Source organism: Augochlora pura, chromosome 5 (genome assembly GCF_028453695.1).
Source record: "Augochlora pura isolate Apur16 chromosome 5, APUR_v2.2.1, whole genome shotgun sequence".
Taxonomy (NCBI): Eukaryota; Metazoa; Arthropoda; class Insecta; order Hymenoptera; family Halictidae; genus Augochlora; species Augochlora pura.
Window position 1 is genome coordinate 511,178 of NC_135776.1, and position 22,548 is coordinate 533,725.

General features: G+C 31.8%; 4 protein-coding genes across 8 annotated transcripts; 1 reads left to right on the forward strand and 3 right to left on the reverse strand.

Annotated features, from left to right (window-relative positions):
- Positions 1-77: 77 nt before the first annotated feature.
- On the reverse strand, positions 78-4,079 carry LOC144469878 (glucose-induced degradation protein 4 homolog). The gene is made up of 4 exons (XM_078180581.1): positions 3,835-4,079; positions 3,083-3,250; positions 2,765-2,997; positions 78-2,575 (listed from the first exon to the last, which is right to left on the reverse strand). Exons 1-4 carry the CDS (start codon positions 3,979-3,981, stop codon positions 2,512-2,514), a joined length of 612 nt encoding a protein of 203 aa, XP_078036707.1. The 5' UTR covers positions 3,982-4,079; the 3' UTR covers positions 78-2,511.
- Positions 4,080-4,760: 681 nt separating this feature from the next.
- Inc (BTB/POZ domain-containing protein inc) lies at positions 4,761-10,624 on the forward strand. 2 transcript variants are annotated; one of them, XM_078180119.1, is made up of 4 exons: positions 4,761-4,959; positions 5,143-5,439; positions 5,576-5,704; positions 7,115-10,624. In XM_078180119.1, the coding sequence occupies exons 1-4, from the start codon at positions 4,768-4,770 to the stop codon at positions 7,142-7,144; spliced, it is 648 nt and encodes a 215-aa protein (XP_078036245.1). In that variant the 5' UTR covers positions 4,761-4,767; the 3' UTR covers positions 7,145-10,624. The 2 variants fall into 2 exon arrangements, with proteins under 2 accessions (XP_078036245.1, XP_078036244.1); XM_078180118.1 differs by lacking the exon at positions 7,115-10,624 and having other exon boundaries at positions 5,576-6,667.
- Positions 10,625-10,974: 350 nt separating this feature from the next.
- Positions 10,975-12,144, reverse strand: Lamtor2 (Late endosomal/lysosomal adaptor, MAPK and MTOR activator 2). 2 transcript variants are annotated; one of them, XM_078180121.1, is made up of 4 exons: positions 12,059-12,144; positions 11,752-11,829; positions 11,484-11,646; positions 10,975-11,257 (listed from the first exon to the last, which is right to left on the reverse strand). In XM_078180121.1, exons 1-4 carry the CDS (start codon positions 12,106-12,108, stop codon positions 11,108-11,110), a joined length of 441 nt encoding a protein of 146 aa, XP_078036247.1. In that variant the 5' UTR covers positions 12,109-12,144; the 3' UTR covers positions 10,975-11,107. The 2 variants fall into 2 exon arrangements, with proteins under 2 accessions (XP_078036247.1, XP_078036248.1); XM_078180122.1 differs by having other exon boundaries at positions 12,022-12,067.
- Positions 12,036-22,253, reverse strand: LOC144469644 (uncharacterized). 3 transcript variants are annotated; one of them, XM_078180115.1, is made up of 8 exons: positions 21,329-22,253; positions 20,164-20,418; positions 19,897-20,089; positions 19,541-19,754; positions 19,321-19,475; positions 16,581-19,202; positions 12,242-15,767; positions 12,036-12,158 (listed from the first exon to the last, which is right to left on the reverse strand). In XM_078180115.1, the coding sequence occupies exons 1-6, from the start codon at positions 21,667-21,669 to the stop codon at positions 16,638-16,640; spliced, it is 3,723 nt and encodes a 1,240-aa protein (XP_078036241.1). In that variant the 5' UTR covers positions 21,670-22,253; the 3' UTR covers positions 12,036-12,158; positions 12,242-15,767; positions 16,581-16,637. The 3 variants fall into 3 exon arrangements, with proteins under 3 accessions (XP_078036241.1, XP_078036243.1, XP_078036242.1); XM_078180117.1 differs by having other exon boundaries at positions 12,154-15,767; positions 19,321-19,463; XM_078180116.1 differs by lacking the exons at positions 12,036-12,158; positions 12,242-15,767 and having other exon boundaries at positions 15,782-19,202.
- Positions 22,254-22,548: the final 295 nt, after the last annotated feature.

The window sequence follows — 22,548 nt, forward strand, 5'->3', positions numbered from 1 at the left end:
TATTTTTATTTTATTGAAAATAGGTGTAATGGTCGCTTTAATATTGCGAAGTTGTAAATTAAAATATCAACACCGACTGGTATTTACATTACTTTATTATTACATACGACCTTGTAATTCTGGTCACAATGTTTGGTTCTTATATTTTCATGACTCTGACCATTCATAATAAATTTTACAGATTTGTTACATTATGGTGTTTACTATATCCTGCCCGAAAAAACAAACAAATAGGGTACAAATGATTTCGTTCTCAATCTTTTACAGAGAGTCACATTATCTACCGCTATCATTCAGTTGTCTAGAATGAAATTATTAAGTGAACAGATAGAGGAGAAATGTTCATGTTTCGACTGACTGACTGACCACTCACCAATGTTGTTTATTAGTATAATTAAATTTATATGTTAGTCGCGAACTTGATAAAATACGAACAATATAGTTTTATTATCACTGTTTGCTACAAGAAACACAGTGAAAAAATTTTACTCTACGTTTGTTAAGTGTGTAGAATCATTTTATTTTTTGATTGTATAACGATTTTCGCAACACTCCATATATGATATTTAATAAGCAATCAACAACTCAACAGTAGTCCACATAATTCTAGTAGCTATTGTTACTTCATTACTATTAACCCATACTTCATTTTGGTATTAAAGTAACTACAATATACATAACACGTAATAGAAGTATTATTATGAAAGTTTTCAAATATTCTTCTCACTTACATGTTAGAATGGAAGCAAGTATACAAAAAGTATCGATTACTTTTCCTAAAATTTATGTTATGCATGAGGATACTACCAAAAATTAGTCGATACATATGAATTTATATATTAAATTCACCAGGCATTACAAATCCGTATTTTAAAAAGTAATACAATGTACTACAAAAAAGTTACAACAAAGTAATACTATGTACTTTAGTCAAATAAAATGTAGTTCTCACTCGTGTCAATTATAACACATACATAATTGGAACATTTTAATTTAATAAACTACTATTTTATAATTGCATTTTGTTAGGTAAACAAAAATGTAACAGATAATGTTAAGAGATTCAAAGCATCTTAGTACAAAAGTTATTTAATACATACATTATACACAATGTTTATATATTTTAGAATAAATATGTATGCCTGTTCTATACATTATACAATAGACAAAATTAATTTCTAATAATGGACAAGTTCTGCTATATTGGTAACATTAAGTATTTTATAATGATTTTAATTTTAAAATAATGATGTTTATGTTCTTAATAGGAGATTTGTTATAATCCCTTGCAGGAGAGAAAAATAATGTTTAATCTCTTACAATATAAAAATCTTTTAGAGTACATCTATATGTTAATTACACTTTAACTTTCTATGTCAGTTTAGATTAGCCTCGTTCTTAAAATCATTAGACTACTTTATATCAATTACTGATTCAATGTTTCATCGCTGTTACATTGATATTAACAAGTCTATGAACGGTCAACGTTTAAATATTTATAGAATGTTTTTTTAATAACCTGTTAAAAGCATACAGTTCACGAAAAATATTACAGAGGAAAGACTGTTAAGTTTACTGTATTGTTGCGAGCAAGAACTTGTGATAAGAACTTAGTGAATGAAAATAGTGGAGACGAGTTTTCCACTGTGTAACACTCTTCTAAGGCAGAACAAGTTATCATCACCTACGATTTCTTTAATAATTACACTGACATTAGAACGAAACATCAACATCAGATAGAAATATATCATGAAATTATATTAAAATTCCTGTCATGTTTCCATTTGATTATTTTCTCTTATATAATTATACCATTTCATTCGGCATCCTTCTATTTATTAAGGCAGACAGATCTCATAAATTAAAAAATGTTGATTCCCACTAAAAATACCTTATTATGCTTAAATCTATACATATAAAAAATTTACATATGATATAGAATCCAAATTAGTAAATAAACAGAAAATTATTGATTCTTTTCATTTTTACACTTTTGAATTGGAGCGTGTGTAAACTTTGATTATTTCATTCATAAAACTACAAACAATGATATATGTCAAATTATAAAAAGCACAAATATTTCTTGTAAATCTAAAAATCAAATTGCAATTTTACAAAATACAAGAATGTCAAATAATAAACAACATTGATTTTAATTGATAAAAGGCATCAATTAATTTATTTTGATAAAACATCTTACAATGAATACTAATAACTAATTTATAATCAAGCGTATCTTTCTGAGGCACTGCAATCCTCTTCAACCTGTTAACTGTAATTTTTTTTCTTCAAAGCATGTCTAATATGTATAGGAAATAAGCAGCATATCATGGTATCAATGTAAGAAAAATAGGTGAAATACTTTATTGTCAAGTATCTCGATTAAGATGGTCAATTTAAAGAAATATTTAAATTGAGAAACTAATTCGGAGATTAGAATATTTATGAGATCTGTGTGCTAGGAAGAAAAAATATGAATTTCGGGTAACAGTCGGGCAAAGACTATCAGTTTCACCTAAACTCATAGATCTGTATACTATGCTCTGGAACATGTTTTAAATTCAGAGACTGATACCTGAAATAATGAAAATTTTGTTGAAAAATATCTCTAGACATTAAACGAATACATTTCTGTATATAATAAAGTTTTAATATAAACGTAGTTATAGATGAAAATAAATATATGGACATGTGAAAATAATAGATGTTGCAACTGCAAATGTACTTAGTATATTCATTACTGAGTTATATAAAAGAATATTACCATTCGGAACTACGATGATAATAAAAACCATCAATTGTAGCAGCAGATTTTTGGAAGCAAATATAATAAAATCCTGCAAATGAGGCACCACTGATATCTTGAACAGTATGATCGGGAACCAAGAAATGTTCTTTCCATCTCATGAAAACAAAATCGGTTCCTTTCACAGATTCATAATCAAATGTGTCTGAATTAAAAGTTTTGGCATACTGACAAAATGATTCAAATTTGCTCTGGAATTATTAGTAAACAAATCACACATAACGATAATGGAAATTAATAGAAATTTAAAGTGGAACATGTAAAAACGATACAAACCCAATGTTTTTTATCAACATCTTCATCTGCATCCCATTTACGAGTCAGGAAGGGATATTTTTTTGATATAATTTCACCATCAAAAAATGTTGTTAGAGATGGATATTCTTCTGTGAGATTCTTAATTTTAAGATAACCACAGAGATAACTATTTTCCTCGTCAACGTGCTGCAAAAAAAAAACAGGTGTTTTTAATTTTAATTACATATAAACAATATATTTGTACGCGTACAATTTATAATAATAATCTAAACATGACTCAGCTAAACACAACACAAAAGAGTTGACTTAGATCTTTGAAAGCTTTATCATTAGACTTCTTCGCGACTATCGGTATCTTTTGGATAAGAACCTTCAAAAATGTGTGAACAGCAAAATAAATTTTTCGCGATATATTAAAAGGCTGAGAAATCCAAAGTTAATCGCCGAGACGATCAACTGGCATGCTTTTTTTTTTCTTCTCACTAGCATTGCTTTTACATTGATTAAAATGGTAAGGGGTACTTGACCAAGTTTAAACGTTCGGGCTTTAGAGTCGGAAGTAACATTCTGGAAAATGTCTTTGCAGGTTATACGAAACATCGAATAGTTTGTAAGTGCGAACAATGCAATTAATTGTAACATAAATCTATAACGCAATTGGGAAGAAGAAGAACCCGAGATCAATCATCGAACGGTAAAGACAGATGCGGGAGGTACAACAGCAATTTCGGATAGTTATGGTGCAATTTCCAGAATGTCGAGGAACTAACCTGCAAAACTACTTCTACGTCGTAACTGTTGCCTTTCGATGTTTGAGAGCCTTGGAACCGCGAACCGTTGTAAAGCAAAGATTTTGTGACACCCGGCTGCTTCGAGTTTGCGGGCGGTGGGGGGACAACGTCAACTTTCACCGGCATTCTCAGCTCGAGCAAACGTTCTTAAACTTTGCCCTCGTTGGGCGACAAACTCTTCATCACAAGACCTTCGCAATGACTGCCGGTAATTTTCAGGATGTAGATGTATTTATACGAAGCCTCGAATCCAGACACACTCGCACTCCTAATTTCCATGCGAATAATTCATCGAACGGATCTCGAAACAACTCGCTCTGTAATTATATTTACACGACCGAGATCCTATTTCGAAAAATTCGAAGACCACTGTTTCCTCGTCGAATAAACAATAATATTTTTCATTTGTTCCTCATTCGCTCTTTTAATATCGATGCCATGGACATGCGAGACTATCGTTGTATGTATTTTACCGGATATACGGACATTTGTCACTTCAAAAAATTTCAATATTTACTTTCGTCGAATTTTTTTCAAGTTCTTACACTGCGTTTTCATTTCTTCGTTGTCATCGAGCTTCTGCTGTTTGTAGTATACGAATTCAAATGCTTCCGTAATTAGAAAACAGAAATGATCAGAAGTTTTGAACAGCAATCTCTGAATTGGTAATTTTGTTTGCTTTCCCGCCGAACGCGTCATATTTATAACAGTTTCACTAGCTTTCTAAATGAAATTAAAGTATACTAATAGTTGGATTGTATCAATTAAATCCGATCGAAAAGAAACATTGTGAAATCATTTTTTTGTTTGAAAATAGAACATTAAGATATTGATTTGATTCGTTACAGACCCTATAATACTGTTGTAATGCATACAATATATGTACGTATGTAGTGGAGTTTCGAAGCAAGTATGGCGGATGTCACAGGCATGAATTCGTACGAAATGACAGAGAATCATGTTCAAAAGTGGTGTAATAACCAGTGGGTTCGATTGAACGTTGGTGGAACGTATTTTTTAACAGCGAAAACTACACTAGCCAGAGACCCCAATTCGTTTCTTTACAGATTGTGTCAAGAAGATTCTGATCTTATCTCGGACAAGGTTAGTTTGATGTTTCAAGATAACCGCGAAGTTTAAAATTATTACTATTCGTATGCCAGCATTTTTTGTTTACTGCATACCTATATTCTTATTTATGAAGTTAATTGCAATTGAACGTGACAATATTTAAGGGAAAGCAAATACCTTGTAGGAACGTTTATTATCTGATTTATTCCAATGCAGGACGAAACTGGAGCATATTTAATAGACCGTGATCCCACATACTTCAATCCAGTTTTGAACTACTTGCGTCATGGAAAATTAGTGATTAATAAAGATTTAACGGAAGAAGGTGTATTAGAAGAAGCAGAGTTCTATAATATCACAGAATTAATTCGGCTAGTCAAAGAAAGAATTATATTAAGAGATACCAAACCATTAAGAGATTCAAAGAAATATGTTTATAGAGTCCTCCAATGCCAAGAGGATGAATTAACACAAATGGTATCGACAATGTCCGATGGATGGAAATTTGAACAGGTATATTTTCCATTTCTAACTCCAGAAAATGAATACTTTGCAAAATTATTAGATTAATTTGTCTTGTGTCGAATCTATCAATGAATAACTTGTATTTATCTAAAAAATTATAATAATGTAACTTTATCTGTTTTAGTTAATCAACACAGGGTCACATTACAATTATGGAAGTGATATTCAAGATGAGTTTCTATGCGTGGTTAGTCGTGAATATGGGGCCAGTCAACTAAATAGCAAGGAACAAGAATCAACGGATCGTGTTAAGGTATCACTATCGCATTCAAGTCATTCACGTCACTATTTGAACCAAAACAATTATCGATAAGCTTCTTATGATTTGACTAAATACTTATATAGTACTGATTTTATTCCTTTTTTTCTTAATTATATTGTAGTCTCTAATGTAAATTCATGTTAGAAATGTCAATATTTAAATATTCATATTTTTCTTGTATCAGAGGTTCTAATTATAATAATTACATGTAAGAAATCTTATAATGTGTTATCTGTAAAACTCAGAGTTCAGAAATATTTGAATCTTAGATTTTAGGAACCTCCGATACGTATCAGTATTACCATATTTCACCATTATATTTATTTTTATGAATCTCATTGATTCATTTGTAATGAACTGGATTTATATTTTTATCTCAATATAAGTTACAGTCTGTCTCGTTACAAATGAATTGAATGAAATATTACATTAGTATAGATCAAGTCACAAATTGTTAATATTTTATTATTAGTACTACCAAAGATCACTTAGTGAAAGACATAGATCTTAAAATTGTGGTAACGATCTTCTATAAGTCACGCTTCTTTATTCATTTTATTTCCTTGCATACCTGTATGCAAATACTAATTTATATAAACCATGATAAATTACAAATAACATTTTTGTAATTTAAAAAATTAAAAGAGCGCCTTATAGTCGATTCAAAATGCGCACTCAACTATTATTAAGTAATTTACATTGTAGTGTTCAAATCAAACTTACAAGTATTTTTATTTTTCATTTTTTATAACTTTTTGTAATCTGATCCAAACGATACTGTACTATTATCGATAATTAATTCTACTTTAATTATCGAAGCATTTTTATATTAGTTTTGTGTCAATTCAGGGGCCAATTCGCATGAGCATGTTCCGCCTCTGATGTTTGCTATATGTACCATACCGTTATTTTTGTATCGCATGCTGTTCATCGAATAAAGAATTGTTTCTTTCATTGGTTTGGTTACTTTCTACCCTATGTCCTGCATGATTCGTTATTGCATGTTTGAAATACTTCACGTGTATTTCGTCCCTTTGTTCTACAAATATTAGTGATAGTAAAAATTGTAAAGTAATGGACTCTTAAATATTAATAAAAAGGGGACTATGAATGAAATAATGTAGAATTATTTGGAAGTAATAATCTTTGTATAAAAGTGTTCTTATAAGTACAGCGAAAATATTTGAGTATAACATTTATTGAAATAAAAACTATATAACAAAATGCAGAGGCTGGACAATGCTACAATTCGTTCATTTATAGACTTTATGAACAAACTTGTACACAACAGAAAGGAAGAAATAATATACACCGATTAACTTCATAGAACTTAGATATATAATTTTAATATAAAATCTTCGATATATTATTTTAAGTTTCAATCATTAAATTGTATTTTAGGTTCTGCAGCAGAAGGGTTCTCGCATGTAATCTCTAAATCCGTCCTTTTCTTTCCTTACTTCGTTTAATTAAATCAACTGTGCAGCGACAAGATGAAGACTGCTTTTGTTTCTACATTTATGTATTTAAGTTCATATAAATCTTCATTATATCATTTTCCTATACAATGGTAATACAAACAACAGATAATATGCAAAGGTATGATACCTATTGTAGATATGTAGCTATAATGCAAGAACGTGCGATAAAGCTTTAAGAACTGAAAGTACCACATACTAATGCATACGCATCTTTTTTTCTTGGATTTTTTATTAACATTCAACGGAAATAGACGCGGATTGCAGTGGCACAAGTAGTAATTAGTAATTCGATATGGGATCATATACTAAATAATAATGGAGAATCTAATGCTACAAGTAACATTTTCTATCCCATTACAAAAATTTAATGATCATCTTTGTAAGAGAAGTATATATTACACAGAAGTAATAACTTGTACAATTTTCAACATTAACTGCTGTTGTGGGAATTGTTGTTTAAAATGACAAAAGTTATGTTTCAGTTTCATTGAATAGTTTAAGAGACAATAGCATTCATAGGGCAATCTTTTCATACAAATTTCTACACTCAATATATAGATTCTATTTTTAGGAATAAATAGTTTATTATTTTGTATCTAATTGTACAGAAATACGTTTTATTTTAATTCTGTCTTTATCATAATATATAAACTAAATTACTTACCTCCGCACTGCCGTTATAAAACATAAAATAATATTTATATATATGAATAGTATGATAATTTTAATTATCTGGGACGAAACATATAAAATTCATTTTCTACAAAAGCAATTAATTATATTGTTTAAAAAATAACGACAATGTATAAAAGTGAAAAAACATGAATATGAAACTTCTACAAACGATTTACGAATTGTACGAAAGATAATAAGAAGTACTTTGATCTACTTGATAGTAATTTTTTAAATGCATTTGATTTTTGTTGCACTATATTTTGTCATGAAAATGCAATCAGAATAATACATTTTTAAACTATCCGTGGATGTATTTTACTTTCTTTACCTCTATTTCTGTGAATTTGCTTATATACATATCCATGGGGAACATGGTTCATATTCGGATAAGATTTTGTTTTTCTAAATAAATTAAATCAAGTTGTAATATATTTATCGTTTTTGCAGACTCCAAAGTAAAAGTACATTATAATAGACATAACATAGGTTGTCAATTGTTGAAGGCCTATTAAAAAAAGTGTTGTAGACAATATATTCATATTGAAAAGAATTAATTATGAGAGAAAAAATTATATGAGACATTGAATTGTCATAAATGCAGTGAGAATTATATAATATTTAATATATAATATGTTATAATATATGATGTAATACGATTAATATTATATATTATGTATCATATACTATATGTTACATACCGTCTGCACAAGTATGCATGATAATATTGTGGAAAAAATTTTGTTTTTTAAAAACATAAACCACTTTGATGATATTATTAAGAAATTAAATTTTTACACTAGCATAATATACTTTTGAATGAAATTATATTAAGCGAGTAAGTAGAACTCACAGATAGGAACATTAGAATTATATGTATAAATAGAAACGTTCAGTGTGTTAATTGGCATATATTTACCATTTTTTATACCGAAAATCGATAAACATTAAGACCAATATCAATTGTTTCCTGCAATATACAGAGTTACTAATATCAATGAAATACGATATGGTTCTGCATTGTAAATTCGAATTATTAATCTAATTAATACATTAAATAAAATTGTCGTAATTAAGTGTAGAAATGTAATAACTATCTGTATGTGAAAAAATTTGTACTTTCATAGATAAATTTCTAAATTTATTAATTCATTAATATGTATTGTTAATAGGAACAATTAAAATTATACAAGATGTACGAAAAAAAGCTGGTTAAAACATTATACGAGCATATATTATGTACGTGTAAAATTAAAGAATTATATTTTTTACATGGTGTAATTTATTATTTAATTTATTGAGTATGGGTATTCCGATGGAGATCCTTATATTTAGATCGTAATAAATTTCATTTTTTTCAAACATTGTAACAGTTCGTGTTTCGTAATGTATTTCTAAATTTCAAACGGTATCAATTATACTTAATACGTTGAATTCATGCAAAAAGTTTTAGCCAACTTTTTCAAGTTCTTTGTACAAATTCGTAAATAAATTTTTAATACAAATGACATTTTTAAGTCAGATAAAAAAAAGCAAGGATAGCAGGAGGAAATGTATAAAAATGGATGACATAAATGTGAATTTATTATATATATTCTTCATTTATGTAAGAATCCTATTAAAAGAACAATGGCAACTAAGTTGAGTTCAAAACTGGTAGAACTCTCATTTAAAAGATATAATCAATATTGTGTCAATATCAATTTTTTCAAGATGTCCGATATATTCGACTACGATCGTATTTCGGATATCTTTTTTTAACAAAAGGATTCGAATTCAATATTTTATACGTTCCTACAAAGGTCACGTAGCTTTGACGAGGTGTTAGTATTATTTATAAATGGAATGAATAGTATATATTTGTTATTGTTTATATGTATGTAGGTATATGTATTAACGGGAGAAGATAATAATTTGTTATTAAAAGTATACTTATTTTTAGACTTATTTCGAGGACTACGGATGTGTATTACTATTGAATTCTTAAACGTTTATCTATATATATATATATATATATATATATAAACAAACATTTCTTCTACGTATGTATTCTTTTAATAGGCATTTTTTGTAAGACTGTATTATTTATATATATGTACGTACCAGGGAATCGAATTCGAAATAGAAAAAAGATCGGACCAAAATCAGTAATTGTATTCATAGTACTATAATTAATTTGTTTATATATTATAACTCCGTGTGCATAATTCGATTTCCTGCTGATAAATTCATTATCTTTCATAAAAAAAAGTAACAAATGCAAAAAAATTTTAATGAATTTTCTTTTATAATAATGATCAAAATTCCTTGAAATCAAATTTTGATTTTGGTTCTCTAATGTAATATACAATATTTTCTCATATAATATTTTAGTGATCGACAAAGATAATGGATCAAAAGACATTATGTTTAATTAATTTTACAAATAAATTTGGATACTTCCAACTACATGTATAAAGATAAAGGCTATGCTTGAAAAGTATTTAAAACAAAATTTTGACTTGAGTACTATAGAGATATCAAACTTATTATTATTACAGTTACATATAATGATATGCTAATCCAGCTGTTATATAAATATATGTATACATATGTGTGTGAAACTTTATTAATAGTATAAATTTTATAATAATACATAATACACGATATACTATATTATTACAGTGTTTTAGTTCATTTTGTGATAATAAAATACATACGATTGTAATTGATGGACATGTAAATTTTATGTATCAAAGCAAGTTTTGGACGTGAATGAAATAACAGATGTTATTATTACATTTCTCTTCTTTTATTACTGTCTTATTCTTTCTACATTAAATAAATAGAATAAAATTAATTAAGTATGTCATTAACCCTTTCGAAAACACAATGGTGACATCACAGAAATTATAACGTCATCAAGGATATAACGATATACGCCACCTAGAGTAAAACTATATAGCCTAAGTGAAGTTAGGAAACTAGACACTAGGTTAGTTCTTTTTACATTATTTTGTTGACAGCAATAATTTTAAATGCTATCAGATTTGTACTCCTAGACAATCCATCTGATTTATGAGCTTAGAATTCATGATATTCAGGTTTTGAAACCAATAAACGACCCTCTGATTTATTAAAAATATATTATTTCAAGGGTAGTACAAATCATAAATTTTTACAAAAAATTATAAGTGTTAGAATATACAGTTATCATATTATGACACAGTTGATGCAAAATGTTCTTACGTAAGTATGATATTCAAGGCATATTGGCTATTGTTTTTAATGGTTGATCAAGATATCTTGCTAGGGCTTGTGCCTTTTCTCTTAATAAACCAAATCCAACATTTTCTTTGGCGTACAAACATAACAACAAGTTTGCTACTTCAGTGATTACAACTTTTCCCTCCTACAAAACATTTATTTGATTAGTGAGTAATCAACGTAAGTGGATTATATATAATGATCAATATAATTTAATATTCTTCAATTGCAAAAGTTTCTTTGTTGGAAACAATTTTTGAAATGTTGGAATGTATAACTTTAAACAATTACATGAGCTCATTGTAGCACTGTGTCTTACTTAAATAGTTCAATCTATATATTGAGTATGTAGCAAAATATTTAATAATTACCACACAATCCATTAGCACAAATTGCAATTCATCTTCCTTAAATGCATTTCGTCCATTTTTCTCATACGCTGACCAAATATTACTTGTAATTGCAGCTGTTACCCTTGCATCTTTATCCCCATATCCACTATAAGCTAATAAACCACCGTCTCTGTTCAATAAGCTGAAATTATTTCAATAATTATTGAACAGTGCAGAAAAAAGACAAGTTATTTACAATACTTGCAACAATGATCAGAAAAGAGTGTTCGTAACATGTGATACTTACAAAGTATTTTCTACTCCACCTGTATTTGCTTGGCTAAGTACTTGTGTAAGAGCTTTTGGTTTCAACATGATTTCACAGCTAACAGATATAAAACTTCTTTTATTATAAATAACAATTATTATATTGCTCTTGATTAATTCTATTAGGACTTCAATATAAATTGGTTAGAAAACGAGAAGATTGTCGAATACAATAACAATTGTTAAATAGTATTCCAATCTACTCCATGGTATTCTATGGTGCGAAATGCAATTTCACACGCATACGCACCCAAATGTCAAAATAGTTATCAACTCCGTTTCACTACCTGAAAGTTATCAGTCGAAAGCAGATTTCTTTCATGCTATAGTATTCCATGATTGCTTCGCAGCGCCAAATAGTTCACGCATCTAGATGCAAGTACATATCTAGTGTCGATAAAAACAAACACTTTTATTATTTGCCGACAAAAATAATTATAAATAAATAAATTATTTTGCATATATCGAACCTCTTCATTCATTAAAATGTATATAAAAGACATACAATATTTATTTTATACGATCGATCTTACTACTGAAAAAAATTAACAAAAAATTATGATTAATCGATTGATGAAATTAATCGTTGGTCGCAAATATGTATAAACGATGATAATATAAAAACGGATCTGCTTTTAACTATGTATAGGTACTATTTGCAGATTTAGCGAAGCAGAAGAATTCGGAGCAACCGGAGCCATTTTGTTTTTGCCCCTATTTACTGCAACCATTCTTACTTTGCAGTTGCACCATTATGTAATAGCTGGTAGGGGTGTGAACGCGATGTTAAGAGATGATAATTTTTAAATACATTATATAACATGTCGATGCTACCCTTCCTTTATTTTAATTACGTTAAAAAGAACGAATTCTAACTTGCCAAGAAAACTTGCTTTGCGAAAAAGAAATTACATAAATGTATTTCGATTTTATGAAAAATTAAATGGGATCGGTATTAGCACATTTTTAATGTAAAACTTATATCTTCAACAAGATTTTGTTAGTCTATTGAAATTGTTTTCCGTTGGATAAAATGAAAATGATGAGATTTTTATTTTCCATACAATTGTGATTGCAACTAGTCGTCGAACGCTAATACTACTGATTTTCTTATTTTACTCACTTTTATAGTCTGCCGTCGTCATCAATGTCCTTAGCAGAATCTTATTGCAGACAATGTATACGTGATATCAGGCGTATAAATGCATACATGTATAACGGGAAGTCGTTTTAACACGAAAGTTAAGGACATATGAAAAAATTGATACATAAAAATATTCTGTGTGAAAGGGCCGCCTTAAACGTGTAAGAATTTTATCAAATGTCTTCAACTTTCCAGGATAATTGCTTCTACGTTACTTTATACTAATCACACTCTATACATTTACCAAGGACGAATCAGAGGATTTGTTCAAAGGTAAATCGTAATAGTACAGTGCCCCTTTGTTAGCACACGAAATAATGTCGGATCTTTGATGGGCGTCCTACTATGTACCCAGAAACTTAGGGTCGTGACCTAACAAAGAAATACTGTACTGAGACAACCTGCGAAATGAGAAATAGAGAAAAAGTAACAATTTTAAGGGATCTAACCATATTTTATGCAAACTTTGAGCAACATTTTTAATAAATATTTAATGGATATTACTTTCCCGAAAGAATCTTCATTTTCTTGAAATTCTCACGGTAAACATTTCCATGAATATCTCAACGTGTTTCGTAGAGATACTTGGGACACCCTGATACACACACGCAAGCACGTACTGTCGATGCAACAAATACAATGATTCTCGGAAAAATTTAGTCTGATTCGAGGATTAACTTTCAAGCTCTACCTGTCATGAAGGTCACTTTGAACACGACCCTGCAAGCGATATGAACTACATTCTTGAAGCGGTAAGCATTTTCGGCAGTTGTCAACTATGGAAGATGGTAACTATAAGAAAGTCAAGATATTTGTTTCACTGACAGTAGTCACGCACGTACACGCACACTGTTCTTGGCATTTTTATTATGATTAAAACTTTCCTAAAAAGCAACTGTCCTTCAGTTCATCTTATAATTTCGTGATGTACCGGGCTATTGATGTTTATCATAAAAAAAAAGAAAATTTTCTTGCTAAATTTAGTAAATGTCCTCCGAAGATTAGTATGTCTATTCACAGTATCCATTGAAAGATTAATTATGGATATGCTATGAAATTGAAAAGCATTATACATGCTTACCACTATCTAGACTCACGGGGTACTGAATTCATCGGATTCTCACAAATAGTTGCTGATTTAGTTACAGTATGTAAAATGGCAATAAAAAAGTGTTATCAGCAATGTAATGCCTTATGTTTTATATTGTATAGGGAATAGCATGAACCAAATGCCTTCGTAACATTATAGCTCCTCCTATAATGCTAGAGTAACTAGTTAAATATAAATAAGGATTCAATTTTGCAAAAATACAAACGTCAAATGAAGTCGTTTTTATTGTCATAATAATTACTCGCGGAATCTTCTAATTAATGTTATTAATACGAAAACAAGAATTCGATTCATGCCATTTGTACGTCACTAGTAACTGTTTAAAAAAAAAAAAAGAAAGATAAAAGGACAAGATTTCACAAAAATTATACTATGTAACATTTTACATTGTTTTGCGGTAGTTTGGAAGTAAATTACGTTTACTATTCTATATTTTATAAAAATGTAATACTTTACAATGTGAAACGCATCATTAAGACTTCGACCTAAAAAAATAATTTTAAACAAGAAGATATTTCCTATAATGTATCTACCTTTTCTAGCTTCGTTAGGTAGCTAATTATAATGTGTATAAGTAAAAGTCAATTAAATAACTATCCAATTGATAAAATTTCCAATTAAAAGCGCCATAGAAAAATATAAATTGGCGGTATTCTTACAATTTTTAATTTCTTTGATGAACAAAGTACTATGAGCAAAGTAAAAACCACGCTATAGTATTTTATATAACAATTATATAGCACTATTATCGATGTAGAATCCAGTACAAAATCGAAGTATACAACTTAAACGTCTTTAAGTGTATATTTTGTTTAAAGTAAAACAGAAGTTTTCAAACATTTAATTATGTAAGTTCTGCATTCGAACGATGCAGTTAACATGATGCTAAATTTAACAACGTAGAAAGAAATCTACAGCTGTACGAGAACCGAGTCCAAATTTTGAAGAAAATATGACAAAATGTTCACGATTCGATAAATAACGATAAATAATTTTTGTAGTTTGAATACTTCTGATTTAAATGTTGAAACGTTTTGTTAAGCAAACACAAGCTTCACAATTTATTGAGATATAAAATAAAATAAAATATTTACGCACACATATATTCGTAGTTTGACTTTCTGATGTTCAGAAGAGTATTACATACTGGGTTCAATGCCGAATTTGTTATGTAAAAGGAAGCTCACCCATGGCCAGCAGGTGATCAAAGTATTTCTTAGAATAACAAAGTCGCAATAACGCGTTCTCAAATGACTTAGAAACAAATGTTTCAAAACGATGAATATAAAGTATTTCTATAAAATCAACTTCCACTTATTCGAATCTCAAATGCATCTCATAGCAACGACTGCTCCATTTTGAGCAACATCCTCATCATTTGTTTACACTTGCTAACTTAATGTTCCACCAAAGACGCTTATAGCTCCACTGGAGACATTACACATTTTTTTTTTAGTTTTGCTAATGGCAAATTCAAGAAATATATTTCAGAGATTTACATTTACATCACAGTGTTCTTTTTTTTCTTTACTTACTTAAAAAACTTAGCGACACAAATCTGAAGTGAATAAAATTGGCAGTTACTCACTTTGTTTTCTGCTCTTTATAGATTAAATTGAATTGTACACTTATTATCTGCTTCGAAATTATTTATAATTTACTGGTCAAGCTTTGTAATATTTTTTCATTTGTACCTGATTTTTTTCCATCATAAGCTGCTTTCATCATACTTTTTATGGTACTGCAATTAAGATAAATTGATAATATTAGTTTCAAATGACAATTTTCTTTTATATACATATGTATATATGCGTGTACATACAGAATGCTTCATTTACCGTACGCGTCTTCATATCCTCAATAACTTTTGACAAAAGAAAGATATGTTTAAAGCCAATCTTCTTTTGTCAAACGTAACGAAGATGTTGAGGCGAGCAAGATAAATGGAATAAACTGTATAGTAAAACGATTAATATTTTAATTAAATTTAATATTCCGAGGTACAAAGCCATGTAAATTATCATGATTGAAACTACGCACGGAAGAAAGTTATGCTGTTATCAAATTTTGCTGTTACATTCCTAGCGGATATAAAATAAATATTTATTGTAAATAGGTTCAAATCAGTATATGATTATTTAATCGCTGTAATATTAGTTACTCGATTTAAGCACAAGAAAGTAAGACGTATTTGTGAAAGTTATACAGAGTGCGTCGATATAAATAATCATTTTAAATAGCTTGGACAATAAAAAAGTTGTAGATATATTTGTTGAAATAAGAATCACAGTGCGTACGAACGACCGTTGTGATGATATCGATTTATAAAGTCAAAGTCAATATAGCGGTAACGACTTCTTCCTGCGATACGATTTCTACTAAACAAATTGTTCTATCGCTCCAATAATGTCCAAAGACAGAAACTTCATATTGGTTCAGCCTGTACCCCGTTGGCATAACACTTTGCATATTCAACTGCAGTACTTATGCAAAGAATTATATCAGCGTCGAATAAAGTCCTACAAACATACAACTTAAGAGTTATGTTTCCAACCTTTGGTAGATCACTATGTAAATTCTCAAGATCCATGTAATATTTCTGCCTGTGCTTTCAACGATTAGGCTCTGTCACTTCATTAAATAAAGGAGTTAATGAATCATCGTCCTGCAACCCATCGAAATTACCAAGCGGATCCAAATCGTTTGTCTCGGTGTCTGTTTCTCCAAGAAAGTTAGCTTCGAGCAGATCCACAACGTTCCTACACAAACTGCTAGAGGCAGTTTCGTTCACTGTTTCATTATGTAAGTTCAAAGAGTTCAAAGTAGGACTGGAAAGCATCGGTTCATTGGTCTCTTGATAAATTTCTTGCGATTGGACTGTATGCAACGGCGTCGAGGGATATGATCTTGATCCGTTGCTGTCTTCTGTGTAAGATGATGTGTACGTGGATACTGGCACAGGCAATGGTGTGTTAGGATAGGAGCGTGAATGTATCATTTTCTGTAAGTCTCCGCCAACAGGGATATCGTGCACATTAGACGGGTCCAACACATCTTCTTCCGACAAGTTCAAGTTTGAATTTGGTAAAGTATCTAACACAATTGCATTGTTCTCTATCAAGCTCTCTTCGGCAGTTTGGTCTGGTAGAATTTGTAAGCTCTGTGCTCCCTCCTCGTCTAGAATGTTCAATATGTTCGTGATGTTCTCAGGTGTTATCTCTTTGTCACTCATCAAAAAATGTTGATCATCCGACATGAAATTTGGATCTACGTCGTCAAGCAAATACGTCGAAGTTCCTTCCGATGGGCCGATTGACCCAAAGTCGGTAAATTCACTAGGTACTGGTGTAGGCGCTATAGAGCTGTTCGTAGAAGGATTAAAGCTCTGACTTTGAAACGTTGACATGCAATGTTGCGTCGAGATTGGTGACATTAACGCCGGATTGACCATTCTATGTAACGGAACAGACTGCGACCGATACAGTTCATTGGTAAACTGCTTGTTGCCGTGGAACAATTCACTGATTTCCTGGTCGGGTTGATTCTTTTGATACACATTCTTGATCTCTTGCAAGTTTTCTTGACTCGGATAGTTGATGAGTAGTTGCTTTTGCGGTGCTAGATCAGAAGACAAGAATGCGGCACACTGCTGTCCTTGTGTTTCCACTTTCGAAGTAACAGAAATTTGTGGTGTACTGCTGCCGACCTGCACTTCCGAAGATTTCGTCGAAATTAATGGTACTTGCGGTGTGGACGCTTGCCTAACTAATTCTGGACCACTCGTAGGAACAACAAAAGTATCGTTCTTACTAATATAAGGCATGCTGCAAGAGACAGAACGCGACAGCGACTTGTGAACACGAGCTCTAGAACTGCCTGCTTGCAAATTACTTCTCGAGCGTGGCACAGGTGTGTTCCGCGGTGACACAAATGGACTAGCATTCGCGGAATTCGATTTGGAAGTACGGCCATTGATGGGTGAGTGTGGACCAGGCGATATAGGTGTGAAATTAAATATTCTACGACGTGTGTTTGGACTCTGTGGTACCGTATTCATGATAACATTCGAATCTTGTATGTGCTCCACGACATTCGTCTCGAAACTGACCCTACGTCTAGTATTGCTTTGATTCGAATGATTCAGCAGCGTTGGTAGTATTAAATTATGTTTCTGAGTGATCTCACGTTTTTCAACGTTCTGCCGAATAATGGCAGAGGGTATTATATCTAAAGGCGTGTGCAGAGTGCCAGATTTCAAGTTCTGCTGTAATATTAGTCTTAGTTGCGACACTTTATCAGATCTTGATATTTGTTCATCGGTAGCTATAGTATTGGCTTCCACGTCTGAACTTGACGAGCTACTTTGTTGAAAATACTGTAGTAATTCCTCCTCTTGCTCTTGGGAATTGTTACCTCCGTTCAAATAATCGACCAAGGTATCGGAATTCATCGAACGAAGCTTCTCGGTTTTACCTATGAGATTTGTATTTTCCTGCAACAATCGAATTTGATCTTTCGTTAAGATTGTAGATTCTTCGGCTGCATTCGAATTACGTTCAAAACTGCTAGGGCAACCGTTCACTTTAACACAACTCTTTGAACATACTGACAGTTCAATATCACAGTTTTTAGCGGACTGGTTACTAACAGCCTCGCTGACATTAAACTTGCTAGATTTCAGATTACCAGTTACTGTCACCGAGAGTTTCTCAGGCTGTTGTACAGGTGTGAGTTTAGGCAACAACATATTGGAATGTTCGACATTCTCTTGCGTTTGCTGTTCTGTGAGTTTTGTTTGTTTCTCTGGGCTGGTATCTGATTGTTGGTTCAATATAATTGGATTGGCACGCTTTCTGGAATTTTTCGGCTTGACATCTCGCTGTGTATTTACGCAGTTGGTCATCACTACACTAGAGTTGCTATTATTCTGTATGTCTTCGATCGATTGTACCACTACATTATCACAGTTGGATTCCAGGGAGATGTTACATGGCTGACTATTAGTTTTAAGAACCCTTTTCTGCCGGCCGGTTACTACGGCAGACAAATTGAACTTCGCTGATGCATTGTGTCCACTCGATATATTTGTACCTTGTGATGACTGAATGGACTTTGTTTTCTTATTTCCTTTGTTTGCGCCTGATTTATTATCAACAGTCTTCTCTTTGTTCTGATTCTGTAAACATTTATACAGCGTTACAATGGTTCATTGTGTCAAATTTAATCATATTCTGCTAGCCTTTTCAATCGTGTATCAAAAAATATTCAGCTTACTTTCATCAAATATTTTATACCTGGATAACAGCATCAAAACGATGATGTTTTTGATCCCTTATATGCTCCCGCTGCTGTAACTTTCGTTGTAATTGTAATTGTGCTTCCCGAAGTTTTCCAGATTTCGTAGACAAAGGAGTTACATGTACTTCTGTACTGGACTCTAAACGTGTCACTTTATTATTAAATTATGCTCGATATATGATACACTTTTGACAAAGTGAACAATTAATAACACACCTTTATTTGTAGATGCATTGGAGTCTCCTGAAGGACATAATATACATACAGCAGCCAATGATCGTGTATCAACACAAAAATTATCAACAAGATGACGTGCTAAGGCACTCAGAGTTGGAAATTTTAAATTCAACGAGTTTTCTGCCCATTCTCTAATCACTGTAGATGCAGCTCCCAGCATTTCTTCTGTAATGTTTTCATCTACCTCATCACCCTAAAAGTTTAAGCATTTACTTAGAAAGATTTGCTGCTGTAGAAACCTTTGTAAAGTATGTTTTCAATCTACGTAGCAGATCCAATAGGTTTTCCATTACAGGAATTATTTTGTATGTCTTAAGTGTAGTTTTATGCCTTACAGTTTGAGATCCAGCTATGTTAGGCAATGTTGGTGAATCCAATTTAACTCTTTTGCGCATTCCAGCATAACAATAACGTGAATTGCCTCTTGTGCCAAGTCTGCGGGGTCGAACTTGAGGATATACTTGTTTCATTACTTTTCCAAAGTCAGCAGTTGATAAGGGTTTCATAAAATTACGCATACAGTACATGCTGTGAAAAAATTCCAAAATAGGAAGTAACATTACTTGTGCATGTGTAATACAGTTTACTACACTAATACTTACTTATATTCATCATAAACTTCTTGCTTTGGTAAAGAGACATCAGGGTCTTCTTCCAAATGTGTTTTAATCCACATGATTGTTTGATGAATTTCATAACGATTACCCAATGGATTTAATGGTTGTCTCAATGGATCTATAGTTCCCCCAGTATTGGTCAGTGATAGCGGAAGTTTCAGGTACAGTAACAGTTTTTCTTCTATTTTGAGTTGTTCAATTTGTGAAAAGATATTCTGAATGCGTGTTTTCGATTCTTCACTATGTATAAGAACCAATGTACAATTAGGAAAACTGATATTTCACACACCTTTAATAATACATTTATTCTTATAATATAATACATTATAGTGCAACTATTCTTAAAACATAAATTAATTAAAATCATTTATAAAACATATTTCTTTCTTACAATTTAAGGGAACTCGAGATACTTTTAACTCTAAACAATCCTGAAATCTTGCAAAACTTAAAATAAAATGTATGACAGCCATACATTGTTTTACTTGTTGAAGATTGTTATTACATTTTTAATCTTACATATTTACAATTATTATATGTATATATAAGAAACAAACTTTAACAAATAAAGTATTAATGTATTAGTGAAAACAGAGAGAAAATGTTTGAACCATAAGCATTCTAGGTAGAACAGGCATATTGACCAGTTTGCACAGAAGATTATATTAATTTATATTATAACTTTTTGAATTGTTCCTTCAAGTTTCTTTCGTTGCAGAACAACATACATCGACTGTGAACAAGCGATCATCGTAATATCCATTTAAAGATGATCAAATTTCTGAGAAGCAAAACTTTCATTTACAGAGATCTGAATGTTCCCTGAGGTAAAGAAAACTTCTATTTCAATGTATACAGATTTTTTTCTCAGCAAAGTGGAGGGAAATAAAGAAAATCGTTGCCTTCTAGAGGTTTTCCAGTTCTGAAAATTTCCGACATCGAGATTTTATTGCATTATTGTGGGAATAGATTTTTAACAGATGTAGGCACAAATAAATGTGAAAAATCATTTATAATTTTCGTTAGAAAAGCTGACGGAGGCTGCACTGAGCTTTCGAATAGCAGTGTGCATTCGAGTGTCGTTGAAAAGAGGGGGAGAACGAGAGAACGAGAGAAAGCAAATGGAAGAGGGGAATAATTTTAAGCTTACCCGATACTGTCTTCAAGCATAAAACGAATTTTTTCGTGTTTGGCAGTCGTGTCATGATTCGCCAGGGCCGTGAACTTGGCCGCGATGATGTCTTGAAGTGGGTCACCGTCGTGGAAGCCGTTTGAAAGCCTACCGGCAGCCGGGCGCTGGCTTGGCTGTGGTTGCTTGTTATTATCGCCGACACAGACGTTGACGCTGCCGTCACCATTCTCGACACTAACATCGCTCCGTTCCTTTTTGATCCGCCTGCCGTCGAACGCTTTCTCGTCGGCGTTAAACTCAATTCTCGCGGATGGTTTGCTGACGCAGGGCTCCGTTTGGTCATGGTTATCAGTACTCATCGTACTCCGTCACCGGAGGCGTTCGAATTATGTATATAGAAACGTGTTAGCTCCCGCAGGACGCGAGTACCCTACCATTTTGTCAGAGTCAGCTGGACTACTTGTTAGCATTGCACTCCCGGCGATTATACATGAGCGCCATTCGGGGCCTTCCACTCGCGCGAACCGACGAGTTGCCGAAGCGCATACAATAGACGAATAACCACGAATCTGTCATACCGATTTCAAGCGCTACAACTCAACTGTCCCGAATCTTATCGGAATGCACTCACGCGCTGTTCATGGCTAATTGAAATCGTTGGATCTGTGGACGGTCTACCAGTCACAAAAATGCAAGAAGTGCGCGTTCTTCGATCGTCATAGATCTTGCGGCTCGTCTCATGGATGCATCGCTTCGTATCGCTTTCTCGAACGTGTCGTTGACGCGTTTCCACTGGATCGACAGTCTTGAAAAAAATCCGACGATCATTGGTCACCTGCGTATTTTAATCTAAACTGCTTGTAATGCGCTCACTTGGCCATTGAATTACGGCCTCCTTCGTGGCGCTGCCGAAGGTAGCGTTCCCATCTAGGCTGAGATTATTTCGTGGCGCGAACAAATTCAAACTGTCCGAATGTATCTCAGAGTCGTTGTTGAATAACAGAAACTATGCTAATAAACGACGTGAATAATGTTGAATAGTTTTCTATAGCGGAAGTTTTTTAAGATGTTTAATACAAGAAAATGTAGTCAAGTTCATTAACGACTAGACATATGTACACCACGAAATATGATAACATAGATGAGAATACTATACATCAGAATGTCCCACAAAACGAAAGGATAAAGTGGATATTCACGAAAATAATACGCGTATAATTTTGTAATTGCAAAACCAT

Excerpts from the sequence above, each read along its gene's own strand:
- Lamtor2 (XM_078180121.1), bottom strand. The coding sequence starts at position 12,108 with ATGGAATACTATAGCATGAAAGAAATCTGCTTTCGACTGATAACTTTC. Across the intron at positions 11,647-11,751 it reads GGTGGAGTAGAAAATACTTT|CTTATTGAACAGAGACGGTG; the intron begins GTAAGTATCACA and ends AAATAATTTCAG. Across the intron at positions 11,258-11,483 it reads TTGTGCTAATGGATTGTGTG|GAGGGAAAAGTTGTAATCAC; the intron begins GTAATTATTAAA and ends AATGTTTTGTAG.
- LOC144469644 (XM_078180115.1), bottom strand. The coding sequence starts at position 21,669 with ATGAGTACTGATAACCATGACCAAACGGAGCCCTGCGTCAGCAAACCA. Across the intron at positions 20,419-21,328 it reads ATGCTTGAAGACAGTATCGG|TGAAGAATCGAAAACACGCA; the intron begins GTAAGCTTAAAA and ends TCTTATACATAG. Across the intron at positions 19,203-19,320 it reads GTTTTGATGCTGTTATCCAG|AATCAGAACAAAGAGAAGAC; the intron begins GTATAAAATATT and ends AAATGTTTACAG.
- Inc (XM_078180118.1), top strand. The coding sequence starts at position 4,768 with ATGGCGGATGTCACAGGCATGAATTCGTACGAAATGACAGAGAATCAT. Across the intron at positions 4,960-5,142 it reads CTGATCTTATCTCGGACAAG|GACGAAACTGGAGCATATTT; the intron begins GTTAGTTTGATG and ends ATTCCAATGCAG. Across the intron at positions 5,440-5,575 it reads ATGGATGGAAATTTGAACAG|TTAATCAACACAGGGTCACA; the intron begins GTATATTTTCCA and ends TATCTGTTTTAG.
- LOC144469878 (XM_078180581.1), bottom strand. The coding sequence starts at position 3,981 with ATGCCGGTGAAAGTTGACGTTGTCCCCCCACCGCCCGCAAACTCGAAG. Across the intron at positions 3,251-3,834 it reads ACGTAGAAGTAGTTTTGCAG|CACGTTGACGAGGAAAATAG; the intron begins GTTAGTTCCTCG and ends TTTTTTTTGCAG. Across the intron at positions 2,576-2,764 it reads TATCATCGTAGTTCCGAATG|GTATCAGTCTCTGAATTTAA; the intron begins GTAATATTCTTT and ends TCATTATTTCAG.